General features: G+C 44.1%; 1 protein-coding gene across 1 annotated transcript in view; it reads right to left on the reverse strand.

Moving 5' to 3' along the window:
* Window positions 1-14,777, reverse strand: part of PRRX2 (paired related homeobox 2) — a 68,952-nt gene extending 54,175 nt beyond the window's left edge. The window contains exon 1 of the mRNA XM_043987102.1: window positions 14,489-14,777. Coding sequence (XP_043843037.1) covers window positions 14,489-14,777 — 289 coding nt within the window. The remainder of the gene's footprint in view (window positions 1-14,488) is intronic.
* Between the last annotated feature and the right edge of the window lie 2,638 nt (window positions 14,778-17,415).

Genomic DNA, 17,415 nt, shown 5'->3' on the forward strand with positions numbered 1-17,415 from the left:
GAGACAGAGACTCATAGAGGATCTCATGAGTTGTCCACTAAGTGAACCAGAGAGATAAAGTGTGGCGGGTCCACATGTGGGGGGAGGAACACCTGTTCCTAGTTTTGTAGGACTCTGAATTGACTGTGCTTATTGGGGAAAAATAATTAGGTGAATTAGTTGGACTGCCAGTGAACCAAGTTGGCCTTCTGCCATGTGTTAGAGTTAGACTGTGGCCCTTTTAATGAGGCTCCAATATGATTTTGGCTCCAGAGTGGGTCAGTTTTAAAGCACAAAGAATTCCAGTGGTGTAGACATGCCCTCAATCCAAGAGCCCAGGTAACAACAGCTGGTCAGGAATTTACAACCTTCCCCTCTAGGAGGCTAGAGCAGCCAAGCAAGCAGCCAGAGGCAACTGTGGCCCTCTAAAACAGCAACATGGAAATCAAAATAAAATAACATGGCCCATGCTACAATAAGAGCTTCCCTACAGCTGGTTTAAAAAAAAATAGAACACCACCTCCTGTGGTAGAGTTGCATTGATGGTACTTCCTAAGAGTCGGCCCAGCATACTTTAGAAACCCAACCCTGGACAGGAGATGCAGAGAGTAGCTCTTCCATCACAGTTGTGTCCATGACTCTAAAGGCCTTTCTTTAAAGAGGAGGGAAAGAGTCTTTGAAAAAAAAAAAATCCTTCCCCCTCTTCCATTAGTTCTGCTGTCCCTAATGTACTTGGATGAATTGAAACAGAAATCGTTTTCTTTAAACAGTGAATTTGTTTTCTGCTGTTGGTTAGATCTTTTTTCTCTTCTTTTTCCTTCTCAGTGAAACTGGATCGGTCCGTTTTTACTTCTTGTCTCTAGTAATTTCCCTTTCAGGTTCTGATGCCCTAGCCGAGGGCCATGGAGGCTGGGCTCAGAGCTCTGCAGGGAGATGCTTGGGTCTCTCAAATGAAAACATTATGTCTCTTAGAAATATTATATTCCTGAAGGCTTTGCTTTCTCCTGCTCCCCACCCCCACTCTTCCCCTAGATAGAAAGCCAGATCTAGGGCCCATCTTTTTTTTTTTTTTTTTTTTTTGCTGTGTCCCTTTTTCTAGGGGCCTCACAGGTGCATTGCCTTACACACACATTCACCGGGCATGGACCCACTGACTGAGATGCTCAGCTTTCTAGGTGAGCAAAGAGGCAAAGCTGGGGATCCCCACAACACATTGTCAAGGGACTGACTGTTCTATTTGTAGCCTGAGAACCACTGGGCTTTTGAACCTGGAGCTCAGCAGCAGGGCAATCAGCAGACCAGCCAGACCCCAGGCTGAAATCTGCTGCTGATGAGGTAGATAGGAATTCCCACGTATGGGGTTTCGTCAGGTGGCAGCTGGACAAAATGACAAATTTGTCTTTCTTCCAGGCTCTACCACGCTGCAGGGATTCTCATCAAGCAGATTTTGCCCCTACCTGAGATCAAGAGTCAGATAAATCCCATCCCAGAGGCTGGGGTTCAGTCAAGATTGAGAGGCATGACTCGAATTCCCTAGGATTCTGGAGCTTCAAATTGGGGGAACCACAAGACTTTTGTGTGAGTTCTTTCGGGCTGCTTTTGTTCCATTCGCCCTTGAGAAACGGGCCTTCTTGCTATATGTCTGTATGAGGAATCCCTGTGATGAGGGTGGGAGGGAGGATAGAACGGGAGGCGCCTGGCCTATGAGAACATCTGCACTCAAAATCCCCTGTGGCCTCACTGCCCATAAAATTAGTTGTGGATGCTTTCTTTTTTGGATAATTGTGCTTCCTTACATTTCTTGGCCTTCTATTATTTGGGGGTGCTTGTAAGCGGAAAATTCAGATCAAGTCTATTAAAAAAAAAGAATGCCTCAAATGCCCTTTTCTTTTGAATGGGACATCTTTTTGTTGTTGGCTTTCAACGATTCAGGGAACCTGTATTAACATCACCCTTCAAGGTGACCCAGGACTGACCTGGAAGAGGCAGCTTTCTAAAAGTCCACTGGTGCCTACTCACATATACTGTCTTATCTCTGTTTATGAGGTTAAAAGCTCCTTGGGGGAAGGGAAAGCAGGAATAACAATGACATTTTCTATTTCTCTGCCTTCTTTTCAGTACCTAGCCCATTGAATTTCATTCTATACACTTAGTAGGTGGTTAATAGATTTTTGTTGAAAGAATGAATCTTGGGAAAGGAACTGAGGGGGGTTCCTGCCCACATGTTGCATAGAGGGGCCAATACTCCAGGGGAACCTGGGATACCTATGAAAGTGGCTTCCCTGGGGAGGACAGGCTTTTCCCAAAGGGCTCTCAACCTCCCGCCAGGGATGCCAGGAGTAACTGCAGCCCGAAATGGCATCAGACCACGGCCTGCTGGCTAAAATTACCCTTCTACTTTATCATCTTGAGAACATTAAGGGCTGTTGTTAACAGATGTTTTCTGTTACACGTTATTTGTTAGTCTAATGAAAGGAGGTGCACTAGCTTTCAAGACCTCAGCGTTCTACAGAAGGTTTTATATGAGAGACTATTGCACAGCTCTGGTGGAGAGAGCGTCTCTGCCAATTGTGCTTGGCGGGTCCGGCTTTGATTTTGATGTTTGCAACCATTTGCATTGTAATTTTAGCTCTGGTTAAATGTCATTTTTAATAACTCCATCTATGGCGAGTAAATGTCTGAGCAAGCACAAGAGAAGTGGGAAGGGAGAGGAGAAAGACAGAAATGGAATTCTTGGTCAGCAGTTACGAGGAGAATGCAGTGGGAAAAGCTATAGCCCCTGGTGTTTGTCCTCTGAGGGGAAGGACTAGATGCCAAGGCTAGAGAGAGGGAGAAGACTGTGAGGAAGGTCAGTTGGTCCATCCCTTGTGGGAAGGGGGAGTAAGTAGCAGAGATGGAAATAGTCTGTATGCTAAAGGCAAAGGCCTATCCTGATGGTACAGATGGATGCACGTGCCCAGCTTAACAATGAAGCCCAGCTCCCACAGTGAGCCTCAGCTTGAGGCTAGAGAAATCAGGACACAGTAAGGGTTAACAGGATAAATCTTCTCCATCTCATATTTTTCCCTCCCAACCACTTCAGTTTCTATTCTTTGGTGACTTAGTTACACTTTCCAGTGACCTGGTCTATTTTCTCATCTTCATCCCAGACACTTAGACATCCTGGAAAAATTGAGATCCTGGAAATTCAGAGCCCTCTCCACAGTGTTGGCTGGCCCCCATTATTCTGTATTTAATCTAGCCATCTAGGTCTCTCTTATCCCAAAACCACCCATGTTTTTCAATACCACCAGTTTATTTGATATCTTCCAAACTTCTGAGGAGTAGTAGAAACCTGTAAAATGTCCATTTCCAGATGGGCAAATTGAGGTAAATGACCACACAAAGGAAATGAGGGAAAGCTAAGATGTTTAAGTCTTGCATAATTGACTCATCTTTCTAATACTGTTTTTTTGTTTGTTTGTTTTTTTGGTGAGGCAATTGGGGTTAAGTGACTTGCCCAGGGTCACACAGCTAGTAAGTGTTTAGTGTCTGAGGCCGGATTTGAACTCAGGTACTCCTGACTCCAGGGCCGGTGCTTTATCCACTACGCCATCTAGCTGCTCCTCTAATACTGTTTTATGGTTTACAAAGTGTTTTCCTTATGGCAATCCTGTGAAGTCGGGCATTCAAATATCATCGTTCCCATTTTACAGATAGAAAAAATGAAACCCTGAGAAGCACACAGAACTAGTGACTGCCAGGGCTGGGAATTGAACCCCGATTTTCTGATTCTAGAACATGATACTTTTCTCATAATGAAGAAATGGGCCTCCTTTGAAAGTCCTCCCATTCCTTACCTCTTGAGTTACATGTTCTCTGTCCTGTGTTTTCCTCTAGAGTCAGGAAGATCCCTTTTATTCCCTTTTCCTCTAGCTTATCAAGGCAGATTAGAGCCCAGTTCTCGAGTCTTCCTTAAAAGGGGCTCAGTAACTGAGATGTAGATGTATGTATATATGTATGTGGGGGTGGGGGAGTGACTGTATGTATATAATTTGGTGGGGTTTTTTTCTTCAGTGTTGACAATAAACTTGTTGGCCCAGACCAGGAAAGTTCCAGCTGCCCATCCCATGTACAGCTGGGAACAGAGAGAGCTGGCAATAAAGAGGGGCTGGAATACAAACGTCCTGGGCCTGTTTCATTTTAGGACACCAATAAAAGATACCATTCCCCGTAAAAGTCCCTGTGTGGACTATGCCCTGCCACACAATGGCCCCTCTGCCTTGGGGTGGGAGCTGAAGGTTTCCCAGATGTGTGGAGAAGGAAAGAAAGAGTTTAGAGGAGGCAAGAGCAAAAAGGCAGGAGAACGAGTGGCGTCGTGCATCGCCCCTGCAGACTCAAACCTGACACCCAGGCCAGGAGATGGATTCACAAAAACCTCTTCAAGTCTGACTTCCTAAATTGGAGCCATGAAGCACTGATTGAAATTCAAATGAGCCAATATCATTTAAAGAGATTTTTTTTTCCAGCAGTTTTTTATAGTCAGTGACCTCTGGTTCAAGCCAAAGCCTGCCCTGACCCATCCTGCCCTCAAAACTCTTAACTAAGGGATATACCTATGAATTATTCTGAGTGCCTTCTGTTTTCAGTCCACTCTTCTGTTCTTTATGAGACCAATAGGGCTGGGTTCCATTCCCCTGTGACTTCTACATGGAGTTCTTTGATCTCTTTTCCGCTGAAATTGCTGGGCTTACAAGTCATACTCAATGTCACATTTTCCCTTCCCTAGCTTACCAAACCCTCTCTCCTTCCCCTTCCTTCTCTTCTACCTCCTCCCATAGGGCCTTCACCAAAAGAGAAGTGGACGACTTTCTCCAACCACGTTGTCTAAACAGGAAACTCCCCCAGCCCTCCCCTACTCACCACCTCACAAAAGGCACTTGACCCTTGGCCCCTACCTAATACAAACAGGTAATCTCATCTACTCATTATTAGTATTTATCCTATCTCTGTTCTTTGAGTGTTCTCTCTAAGTTTATCCATGTGGTGATCCCCCAAGAAAGGATTCTTAGTAAGATAAGGGATAGATTCTCTGCAGATCCTTTCAGCTCAGAGATTCTAGTATTCTGTATCTTTAACTCCAAGAACTTCAGGGAAGGGAAGGGAAAGATGTCTGGGTAATTTTCTTCTTGAGAAAATCTAGTATAATTACAACCAATCAACCAAGCATTTACTGAGTGGTTTTTGTGTGTTAAGCACTGTGCTGGGGACTGGAGATACAAAACATTGAAATGATCCCTGCTCTCAAGGAGTTTACATGTTAAAAGTGTGTGTATGTGTGTTTGTGTGTGTGGGGGGGGAACCTTACATTCCACACAAGAGGAGGACAAGAGAGTGACTAGGGCAGAATAGAATCATAAAACATTGGGGCAGGGGCAGCTAGGTGGCACAGTGGATAGAGCACTGGCCCTGGAGTCAGGAATACCTGAGTTCAAATCTGGCCTCAGACACTTAACACTTACTGGCTGTGTGACCCTGGGCAAGTCACTCAACCCCAATTGCCTCACTAAAAAAAAAAAAATAAAAAAATAAAACATTGGGGCTGAAAGGGATTATGGAGAGTATTTAGTTCAGGTATCTTGCTTTATAGCTTTGAAAACTGAGAATTAGGGGATGAAGCTACTTGCCCAGCATTATCCAGGGAGTTCAATACAGGGACTGGACCTGCTAGATATCCGGGTTTGGAGATCTCATTTTTCCCTCTGCTATTGCTCTACTGTTACCCACTTGAAGTTTCCAAACTAGAGTTAGCTATGTACAAGGTAGATACAACAAGGGTACCAAGATGGAGGAAAAGTCATACCCTCAGCTTCAGTCTGACTGATAGAACCAAGGTGCCTCCATATCAAGTCCTACCAAGACTATAAGTATGGGAAACTTGCTTGGCTATAGCTCTAGCAGGGGGAATATAACAGTCCATGGATTATGAGAATGGAAAGGAAGGGATCAATCAATTCACAAACATTTGTTAAGCACCTACTATGTGCCAGGTACTAGGGATCCAAAGATAAAAATGATGTTAGATTGATTTAGCCATAGAAGAGAACTTAGAGGTCAGTAAATCCAATCCCCTCATTTTACAGATGAAGAAACTGAGATCCAGATTAGTTGCAATGACTTGTTCAAGGTCACAAGGTAGTAAGGGGAAAAGCTGATATTTAAACCCTGGTCCTCTGGAGCCAACATTCTTTCCATACTAATAATACCTAGCACTTATATATCACTTTAAGTTTTGCAAGGTGCTTTTACGAATATCTCATTTTATCCTCACAATCTTGGAAGGCAGAAACTCTTACTAGTCCCATTTTGCAGATGAGGAAACTGAGGCAGAAAGAGGTTAAGTGACTTGCCTAGCATCACACAGCTAGTAAATGCCTGAGGCTGGATTTGAACTTAGGTCTTCCTTGCTCCAAGTCTAGCACTCTACCCATGATAGAATGAAAAGGCACTTATCTACCTACCTTTCCATTCTATCATGTTGGAATTCATTCCTAGTTCTTGCAGGTCATCTATCTAGTCTAGCCCAATCCATTCTCTAATATCCCTAGCAAGTGATCATCTAGCTTCCTGTTAAAGACCACTAATGACAAGGAACTCAATTCCACTTAGTGGCCTTTTTCTTCTGTCAAGGGACAAGCTGAATAAATCTGATCCTTCTAGCTGACATTCTTTCAAATAGATAAAATCTAGTATGACCCATTCAAGGTCATCATCTTCTCCAAGTCCACCCCTTGTTTCTTCAAGTGATCCTTGAATGATATGATTTTGTCTGGTCATCCTCGTTGCCTCCTTCTAGGTCTTACCTGGCTTTTTAAGTGTCCCTTTGAAAATGGGCAGCTCTAGGTAGAACACGACAATATTTATTGAGAACTAGTGCATCTCTCTCCCTCTGAAATGGGCATTTCCTTATGAACATAACTTTTTTTTGTGTGTGAGGCAATTGGGGTTAAGTGACTTGCCCAAGGTCATATAGCTAGTAAGTATCAAGTGTCTGAGGTCGGATTTGAACTCAGGTCCTCCTGATTCCAGGGCCGGTGCTCTATTCACTGCACCACCTAACTGCCCCTAAATAAGTTATGAAAATAACTTTTTTTGTGTGTGTGTGTGAAATGGGCTCTTCCTAATGGCCTACCAGAGCAAGTCCAAATTTCTATGAACCTAATAGTAAAAGCCCTCCATGAATGAGCGCTATTCTTCCTATTATTATGGCTCTAATTTCTTTTAACAAACCCTCTACTCTACAACAGTTTCTTTACTGCCCCTTGTGCTCATCCTCCTCCAAGCCATGTTTCTTCCTGATTCTGCCTTGGACTCCCTTTTCTTCCATTCAATCCAAACTCATCTCAAGAGTCACATCCTGAAGCTTTCTTTCCCTATTTGCTCTGAGGGCTTTCTATTCCAAAACTCCGTGGAACATCTAGTCTCTATGTTACAATGCATCTCTTGGTGATACATTGTGTTTTTTGTACTGCATCCAGTTTCAACAGTGGACGTCTATTCAATTCAACTCAACACCTACTAAGCACCTATGATGCATTACAAGGTCATTGTGCTAGGATCAGAAGTAACAAAGACAAAAACAAAAGCCTCCAAGGAGCTTACATCCCTCCATAGTAAGGCAGAACAGGTATCTTTTCCATATTTTTGTGGCTTAGTAACCAAGGAACTCTGCAACTGTTTCCATATCCAGTAGAATCCCTTTTCATAATGACACAGTGGCTGACACAGGAATGGACACACAGTAGGTAACTCAGTAAATATTTGCTGTCTTGCTTCATTCAAAACCAGCTCGTGTTATAAAGGCAGTCAAGAATGGAGATCCACTAGGAAATCTGCAAAATCACCTTGGGCCACTTGGTTAAGCATTAAATTGTTTGCATCAAAACAGAATTGATTTTTTAAAACCCCACTGCAGCTAGCATTTATAAATTCAGTCATCTAAACTCCCAGACAAAACTCCTTCTCTCTCCACCCCACTTCAAATACATATATTCCCCCTTCACTTAACATCAATTTTTAAATCCCTAGACTGGGTGTCAATCCCTTGCAAGGTCCCTCTCTGTCATATATAATCAGCCTGTGGCAAAGAAACATGGACCAAAGATGACATGGATACATTCAAATAGTTGAGTTCCTATAATTGCAACACAGTGATTTTTTGAGGTTCAGCTGACCCAAATGATTTCCTGGGATGGTGTCTATGGCACAAGCTGAGCATGGAGCACCATGACTCCCAGTTTCTATGGGGTGCTTGTTAGCTTCACTCAAGTGTTAAATTGTGTTGGGAGGCAAGATCACACTGAAAACCAGATGCTGCATCTAAGCTGCAATATATTAAAAAAATAAAATAGAAAACACCCTTCCAGCTAATGAGTTAGCATTACACAGAAGCCATCCGCAAACATGAGGCTAAGTGAGCTACCAAAAAAGCAGACTGGTGAAGCCAGTGGTGGTGCTGCCTGTTTATCCCAGTAAATCGGTGTAGGGCTGCCCTGGATGGGTCAGTTGCCCACTGCTACTCTGGCAATGTTGGGGGGGTGGCATTTATGTTTCATATCCCTTGTGTTCCATCACTGAAAAATCTCAAACACTCATACATCAGACTCCTAGCTTTCTAAGTATTCAAAAACACTGAGGATGTTTGTCAACAGAAAGGTTAAGAATATCTACCCTACACTAGATCTTTAAAACCACTGGAGCCTCTGACAGCACTGTTTTTTTTTTTTTTTTTTAGATCTTTCTGGTGGGGGTACATGGCCTTTTGTCCTCCAGGGATTGTAAAATCAGAGATTCAGATACATACTAAAAGCATAAGTTAAAAGGAACCTGCACTTTAAGAAATTGAAAAACCAATGATGGTCCTAGAGAGTAGATTATGAATCATGCCTTCTTCCTCATAGCAGGGGTACTAGTGGCGCAGTGTTTTCTACACTGTCAGAAGTCCTCACTGGATTGGGCTCTTAGCTTTATTTTTATTTGTTACAACAGAGTCTTCAATCTGGAGTAAGGAAAGGGGGGTCTTTATGAAGAAATGAGTGTGATGTAAAAAATTTTCAAAAGCATTAAATGTTAAATTTAAAGCATTAAGTTTAAAAAAATGTAAAGTGCTCCAGATCAGTAGTGTATATTATTTTGTCTCCTGACCAATCACCCCTTCTACCCTCTCTCCAAATTCTTACTTCTCCTACCCTTGGAGCTGGTAACCTCTAGCAGAAGCAGGGCAGATTCTGTCCCCTCTGCCAAAAAAAAAAAAAAAAAGCCAAATTTAAAATGAAAGTTATGTTGGAAGTTCCCTGGCAATAAGTGGTCATGTGTGAGCATCCATTAAAAAGACAAAAGGGTGTTTCGGGTTTTCTTTTCTTCCTCTAGGCACAAGTCGGACTTTTCCTCATTGTCACTTCCTTTCACTTTCTAGCGGATTGTATTGAAACGCCTAACTTGTAAATCGACAATCATGGTCAAAATACCAGTTTCATACTGTCTATGGGCTCTTCTGCTTTTCATTTTCTCATTTCTTTCAATCACTGAGTACCATGTCCTGAGTTAATGGAAAATCGGTCGGGGTTTGCTTGTGGTTTTTCCCTCCCTCCCAAATCTCTGACAACCCTGGTGAAAAGAACAAACTTTCAGTCCTAGAGTTTTTTGAGTATAGGCAACAGAAAATTGAAAAATGGAAAGAGGAAGTTCCATTTTAGCCAAAAAGTTTTAACCTTTCACTCTTGACTTTATTTTTGTAGCATCCATGTTACTAGTTTCTGCCCTGCCCACAGGAGGGAATCTTTTAAAGAAAAGCCCAGTTATTAATGTGGTCTCTTTTGTTGTAACTCATTGCGAAGGCAGCAACCCAAGGGTTTATTTTCTCAACGTGCTTGGCATATCTTAACGCCCCAGCTCAGACCTCAGCGTTTGATTTGGGAGGAATCCGAGCCCCTGGCTTGCTCTGACTCACTGAAGAAGCCGCTGCCTTTCCCTGCTATCTCTCTGAAAGGGGATGCCTGGTGTCTGGGAAAACCAGCCGCCAGAAACAAACTGTGTCCACCTTGTAGTTTGAAGAATCTCTCTCTATCTCTGTCTGTCTCTGTCTCTCTCTCCATCTTGGTCTGTCGAAAAGACATCAATTCCCTCACTTTTTAGTATGTCCCATTCTCTCCTCCTCTATCCACTGCCCCCACTTTTTTTTTTAAAGGGAGCGCGCATCTCTTTTTCTCTAGATCTAGAAAATAGCTCCCTGATGCTTCGGGGGAACTAACCTACAAACATGTTGGACTCCTTTGGGAGTAGGCAGAGCATTTCCAAGGCCAAGGAGCCAGAAGGAAGTTAGAACATGTGGCCAAAGCTGGCTGGAAACCGAATCTTGGAGAGCTGCCTGGTGCCTGCCTGGGCAACTTAATATTATCCTGAATATTATTCAAGACCTGCCAGGTCATAGATAATGGTCTCAGAAGAGGGGAAGCAGTGGCCAATGGTATACTCAGCCTGGAACTGAAAAGGAAGTTAAAATTACAGAAAGAAATGACTGCCTCCCCCTTCCATATTTTGAGGTAGGGATTACAGGATCATAGCCCTAGAGAAGGGGTTCTTAACCAGGGGTCTGTGAACTTGTTTTTATAAAATACTTCATAACTATTTCAAGCCCATTGTTTTCCTTTCTAATCCCAGGTATTTTGTTTTCTGCACTTAAAAACATTACTTTGAGAAGGGGTCCACAGGCTTCACCAGAATGCCAGAGGGTCTATGACCCAAAAAGAGTTTAAGAACCCATGGTCTATAGCAAGGATCCACAAACTATGACTGAGGTTTCTGTATAGCCTATGAGCTAAGAATGGTTTTCATATTTTAAGAACAATAAAATTTTATTTAAAAATGAAAAAAAAACCCCACCCACCCTTCTTAGCCTGTGGGCTGTACAAAAACCAGGGGCGGGTGAGATTTGGCTCGAGGCTGTAGTTTTCTGACCTCTAGTCCAGAACTCAAAGATTCCTCAGGGGTCATCTAGCTCAACTTCCCTTTTTTACAGATAAGGAAACTGAGGCATAGACATGAAGGAGAGTTATTCTTGGGCCAATAGTCCTCTCTTATTCTCCAAAAACTTCTAATTTAAGACATGACAGGTGGAAAAAGCATCTTTGCTTTGCTGGGGGGATGCCACCCGTGTGATTTGAACAGGGCACTTTAGCTGCTGAGCTCCTTGAGAAGTGGCTGGCGGGTGCTCATGTAACCCAGATGCCCAGAAACTTAGAGTTTCATGGATAGTCAGTGGTTTGCAGGGCCTTTCTCCTGACCTTCAGTCTCTTGGCTTGACTAGAGTAACAATGCTTCCACTTCCCCACCTGGGAAATATTGAGCCAGGAGCAGTAGTGCTCTTCTTCTGTGTCCTAGCATACTGGGGCCATGACCACCTTTTTTCCAGTCAAGGAGTCCTTTTGGTCATGACTTTCTAAGAATAGAATAATTTTCTCCCCAAATCACTTGAGTTCCTTGTCTTTTTTTCTTTTCATGCCCCCTCAGGTCTTTCATCCTTTTCCATCCCCTCCCATCTCATCCCCATTTCACTAGTAGCCCTAATAAAGTCATAGGAAAGTGATGCTGTTCCCAGCACCGTGCACACCTGTCTTTCATACTGGAGGCATTTTAAAAATGTTTGTCAAATAAATGAATGATGATACACCCACTATGTCCCATAGCACTTCATGGATGTTGGGGAGACCTTTACAGAGATTATTTCATCATTTAAATTATCTGATTTAATCAACTCCTCACTGCTTTCTCCCAGTGCTCATGATTAGCTGGCCCAAAGGTTAGCTTGTTCTTTGAGATAATATATGTAAAGTGCTTTGGCACATAGTAGGGGTTACATCAACATTAGTTATGATTATTATTTCCCCTGAACATTTTCAATACAATGGAATTTCTTGGGTTTTCAGCTAGAAGGGTAGCTAGCGATTCTGCCTGGCTCTAACTGGGGATGTTCTCCCTGCCATCCCAGGAAGACAATTTGATTAAATCTAAACTTTCCAGGGTCTGGCTCCCTAAACTCCCTCTTCTTTGCTCCTCTTAGAGAGGAAAAAAAAAAAAGGTCCTTTCCTCTCTATGGAAAGCCACTTCTCCAGTTGTTTCCTCTGACTAGAGAGAGAAAGACTGGGTAAAGGAGACAGTTTGCTTCACCTTTGATTCATTAGAAATAACAAACCTGGCTGCCAAAAGTACTCTGGAGGGAGGAAGACTTGGCCAAAAGGGGTTCTTTCTCTTCACAGAGAGATTAAGCATGGCCACAGCTTTGCCATTAATTACAGAGGCACTTTTTGATCCCTGCTTCCTGCTTGACCTTATATGCAGGTTAAGCAGCAGTTTTCTGTGGCCATGTCTGTCTAAAAACAAAACAAAGCAAATGGGGGAAAAAGGCCAAACCATCACCCAACGTGAAACCCCTAAAGCTCCTGGGAGTCTGATGCTGGAAGATCTAGAGAGTCGTGGCTTCGCTCAGACTGGGGAACTTATTAGTCATTTTACAGATGCTGTGCTGTCCTCATTTCCTGGCAGGAATGATGCTGTGAAATATGAACATGGCCTTTACATGGAGAGGCTAATGATAGGAGAAGGGAGTGAGTGACTTCTCTCCCACATTCATCCAGGGGGTAGTCACCAGGTGGCCCTATCAGCAGCAGCACCCTGAAGAAGAAAGTTCTGCACACACGAGAGAACCCCACACCTCCAGGGTGTTTACAAGTACTCTGTTACCTCTGCTTCTCCCAAGTTTCTTTTCATTTCCCTATACAACTGGAGGAGGTGCTGATACACCTTTGGATCGGACCTTTCCCTCTTCTTTAACAACTGGAGAATAGGTGTCCTGGAAGCAACTTGGAATACAAATCCCAAGGGGGATGGGGGACCTTTGAGAGCTCTAGGAGTTTGCACTCTCTCTCCGCCCCTTCTTTTCTCTGCTAGATCTAAACTTCAAGAGAGAGGTGACTACCAGTGTAAAGTGTGTCTAGAGCCTAGTATCAGAGGACATGGGAATGTGTAAGAGTAGTCTGGACCATGGGAGTAAAGGAGTTTCAGTGTCTAGTCCCTAAATGCAAATAACTAGGATTTATATAGTGCTTTAAGGTTTGCGAAGCACCTTGCACATGTTATCTCATTTGACTTTCACAATAATCCTAGGAAGTAGCTACTATTATTACTCCCATTTTGCAGATGGGAAAACTGAGGCTAAAAGAGGCTGGATTTACCTAGGACCACACTACTAGTAAGCACCTGTAGCAGAACTAGAATGGAGGTCTTCTTGATTCCAGGTCCAGGACTACATCTTCCTTCATGTGCCATCCGAACTGCTCCCTAGTCCTCCTAGCTAGAAACTTATTTTCCCCACATTCAAGAAAGACAATTTGATTAAATCTAAATTTTCTAAACACCCAAGCAGAATGGTCCCCTACCCCAAAATATAAACAAGTCATCATTTAAGTGAAAGTCAAAGGAGGGGGAAGCTCTAAACAGTAACTCACAAGAAAGTTAATAATCCCCATCCTCCTTTGAGAAGCAACAATAAAAACAATCCACATGTATAGAGTGCTGTAAGATCATGAACTTTCAGTGTTAAAAAGGACCTTAGAGATTACCTAGGCCAACCCTTTATTTTATGGGTCCAAAGACATTTTCCGTAAAAAAGAACCCTATAAAGTAGATAGTGCAAGTATTATTATCCCCATTTTACAAATTAAGAAACTGAGGATCAGAGAGTCCAAGGGACTTGCTCAAGATCACACTGCTAAGTGTCAGAGTCAGAGCCAGAGCCAGAACTAAGGTCTCCAGACTCAGAGTCTAGTGCTTTTTCCACTAAGATTCTCCTCATGCCAACATTCCCTTTGCCTCCCCCAGTCTTGTCTAGGAAGTTTCATGTTGTTTTGGTTTTTTTCTTAAAAAGAAAAAAAAAAAACACCACAACTTCTCCGCCTAGATCTGCAAAGTCCCTTCCATGGATTGACTCATTTTGCTCACCAGGGTGTTGCTTTCGCTGCTGTTTCATCTTTAGCACCCACTAATCCTCTGACATCCCTCTCCAGCTCCCTACAGAGGCCTTGGCTTCTCACCAGCCCAGGTTTAGGGAGGGGGCAAAGTGAACAAAGTGAGGGGTGTCCATCGGGCAGGACACTTGCTCTTATAGCTGAATGACTCTCGGGGTCTCCTTTCCACCCATCCCGGGACCCCTACTGGCAAGGGATCGTGGGGGATAGGGATGGGGGATACAGGGCTGAAATGTAGCCCAGGATGGGGCGTCCTCAGCCTCCTGGCATTCATTAGAATTAAGGGTTTCCCTTGGTCCTCATTAGAGAGCTGCCGCCCCCTGCCCCTACCCACGTTGAGGGGGTTCCTAATGAGCTCATTTGGGTGGCGAGGCGACGGCTGGGGAGCATCCCCCTCTCTTCTTCGACTCCCGAGCCCCTTCCTCCCTCCAAGTCCCGGGGTCACTTACTGTCCTGGGGCGCCGCCTCGCTGCCGCTGCTCCCCCCTGACGGCTCCTGCAGCCCCCGGCTACCGTCCCGGGGATCGGCCCGGGGCTCGCGACCTCCGTTCCTGCCCGCGGCCGCCACCTCCTCCAGGTCCAGGAGGTGGCTGACGCTGAAGTTCTTCCTGGCTTGGGCGCAGTCCCCCGGCTCCAGGAGGCGGCCGCCCAAGGGCTGCTGCGGCCCGAAAGCCTTGTCCATGCCGAAGGCGCCGGAGGTGGCGGCGGGGGCAGCGGCCGGGGCGCTGGGGCTGTCCATGCCCCCGGCGGGCGGGCGAGCTGGCGGGCGGGCGGGCGAGCCTCCGAGCCGCGCGGCGAGGGAGCTCCGGCCACCCGGAGCCTCTCTCCGAAATACACTTTTTAAAAACCTCGCCCCCAACTCTGCCCCCTGCGCCCCCCTCACTTTTTCTAACTCTTGTTCCGCCTCGTGCTGACTCTGTGAGAAAACAAACTTTTTCTCCCTCCCTCCTCTTTCTTCTTCCCTTTCTCCCTGAAGTTGTTAAAAAACACAATCTCCTCTCTCCACACGCCCCTTCTTGAAGGGAACCTCTTTCCTTCGTCTCTCCCTCCTTCCTTTCCTCCTCCTCCTCCTCCTCCTCCTCCCCCTCCTCCCCACTCTACTCCTCTCCACTTCTCCAGTCCGTGGAGGGGCGGTGGGGGTTGGAGTGGGCGTGGGGTCAAAATAAGGGAGTCAAAACCCAAAGGCATAGAAAGAAGCTTTGGGAGTTGGGAGCATTGTAGGAGGAAAAGAGTAATTGTTTTTCTTCCCTCACCGCCCCCGACACACACACACACACACACACACACACACACACACACACACACACACACACACACACACCACACACACACACTCTTCTGCCAGTTTCTTAGAGCTAACAGTGGTTGGGAAAGCTCAGAACTTCTATCAACAAGTGTCAGAAAATGTGTTTCCTTCTACTTAGAAGACTGCAATGGATAGTAGTGGTGGGTGGATGGGGGTGGGGTGGGTGGATGGGGGTGGGGTGGGTGGGTGTTTTTTCCTTTCCTTCCCATCTGCAAATTCCTCTGGAAGTGGGGAGCTGATGCAGAAGGTTAAGGGGAGAAAGCTTCAGAACCCTCTTTCTCATGCCCTCAATGCACTCTGTCTTTCGAATACTGCCCCTACCACCACAGCAACATGAGACCGCCACCCTGAAATGGAATGGTTCGAGAAGCTTCAAAATCTCCACTGCCTCCCCAGCCTTGAATCAAGGTCACCTCCAGTGGGCAAGCCTAACTCTCTCACTTTAATGAGATGATTGTGCCCCATACCACAGTGAAAAACACCCCATCCCCAGGGACAGTTCAAGGAACCTCCCTAATGGAAACCAGGAAAGGAAAAAACGACTTTTCCTTTTTAACATTTTTTTTAAAAAGAAAAGAAAGTAGAGATAAGCTTTGAAAGTGGGGTTAGAGCTTATGATTGGTGTAAGGTTGGAACAGTTTTAACTACATTCCACATTGCTCAAAGCCAAGAGAGAAAGCACCATGAGACATTTTTTATGGATGCTTGACCACTGTTCTTTTCTATATTATAAGTAAATAGGTGCAGAACAAGAAAATAATTAGAAGATACATTCAAAAGGATGGGCGGGGCAGCTAGGTGGCGCAGTGGATAGAGCACAGGCCCTGGAGTCAGGAGTACCTGAGTTCAAATCGGCCTCAGACACTTAACACTTACTAGCTGTGTGACCCTGGGCAAGTCACTTAACCCCAATTGCACCACTAAAAAACAAAAAAACAAAATGATGGGCAATAAAAACTTACAAATAAGGATACCAACTTATGAGCTACTCTCTCCATTACCCCCTTGCCCTATCTTTATCCATTCACATATGTATAAACACATATATTTTTTTTACAATTGTCAGTGCATTTACTGTTGTAGTCCTGATTCCTTTGACTTCTATTAGCTTGTGTGTCTTTGTGTTCATGCAAGTCATCCTTTTCAATGGCAGCATATCTCATACCTTGGTGGAGCAGTTTGTTTAGCCAAACTCCAGCACTTGGACACTTAGGTTGTTTCCAGTTTTTCCTCTTTCACAAATAACACAGCTATAAATAAGTGTGTACAGATGATCTTTTCACTATTTGAATTTATTGTACTATAACTTTAATAATAACATAACCCATAAGGGTTTAAACTTTTTTATAATTAAGGAAACATTTCTGTGTGCTTATTTAAAAATTATAGGCATTCCTTTTTTTTTTTTGTCTTTACTCTCTCATAACAATTTCAACTGCTGATTCAACTGAAAGTTTATGGAGTTACATGAGCTTTTTTTGTTTTCTTTTAAAGGAACAACCCCAAACTCATTAGAGTAGACCCCGTTGTCTCTTTGTCACAACCACATCCATAGCAACTGATTGGGAGGTCACAAACAAATGGGCTGTGAGTTTCTGGATAAAGCCCCAGGGACAACAAAGATTTCCCCTCCTTGCAACTAGCATCTCAAGTAACGAAGAATGTAGCCAGTGAGAGACAGACAATTTTAATAACAACAGTTAGTATTTATACAGTTAGTATTTAAAGCTTGCAACAACTCAGGGAAATCCGTGGGGGATTACATGTATTTTTATCTCTATTTTACAGATGAGAAAACTGAGGCTGAGAAAACCTTAATAATTTGTGCGGGGAACACAGCCAATAAGTGTCAGAGGCAAATGTCAAATTCAGATTTTTCATGACTCCTGGTAAAGTATGCAAAATACTGGATTTGGAGTCTGAAGACCTGGGTCTGCCAGTTACTACCTGTGTGATCTTGGACAAGTTGCCTCCCATATCTGAGCTGGCTTCTGTTTCCTCTATAAAATTAAGGAATTGGATTAGGTACCTTTACCGTCTCATGAAGCTTTAAAAATCTATGATCCTATAG

Source organism: Dromiciops gliroides, chromosome 2 (assembly GCF_019393635.1).
Source record: "Dromiciops gliroides isolate mDroGli1 chromosome 2, mDroGli1.pri, whole genome shotgun sequence".
NCBI lineage: Eukaryota > Metazoa > Chordata > Mammalia > Microbiotheria > Microbiotheriidae > Dromiciops > Dromiciops gliroides.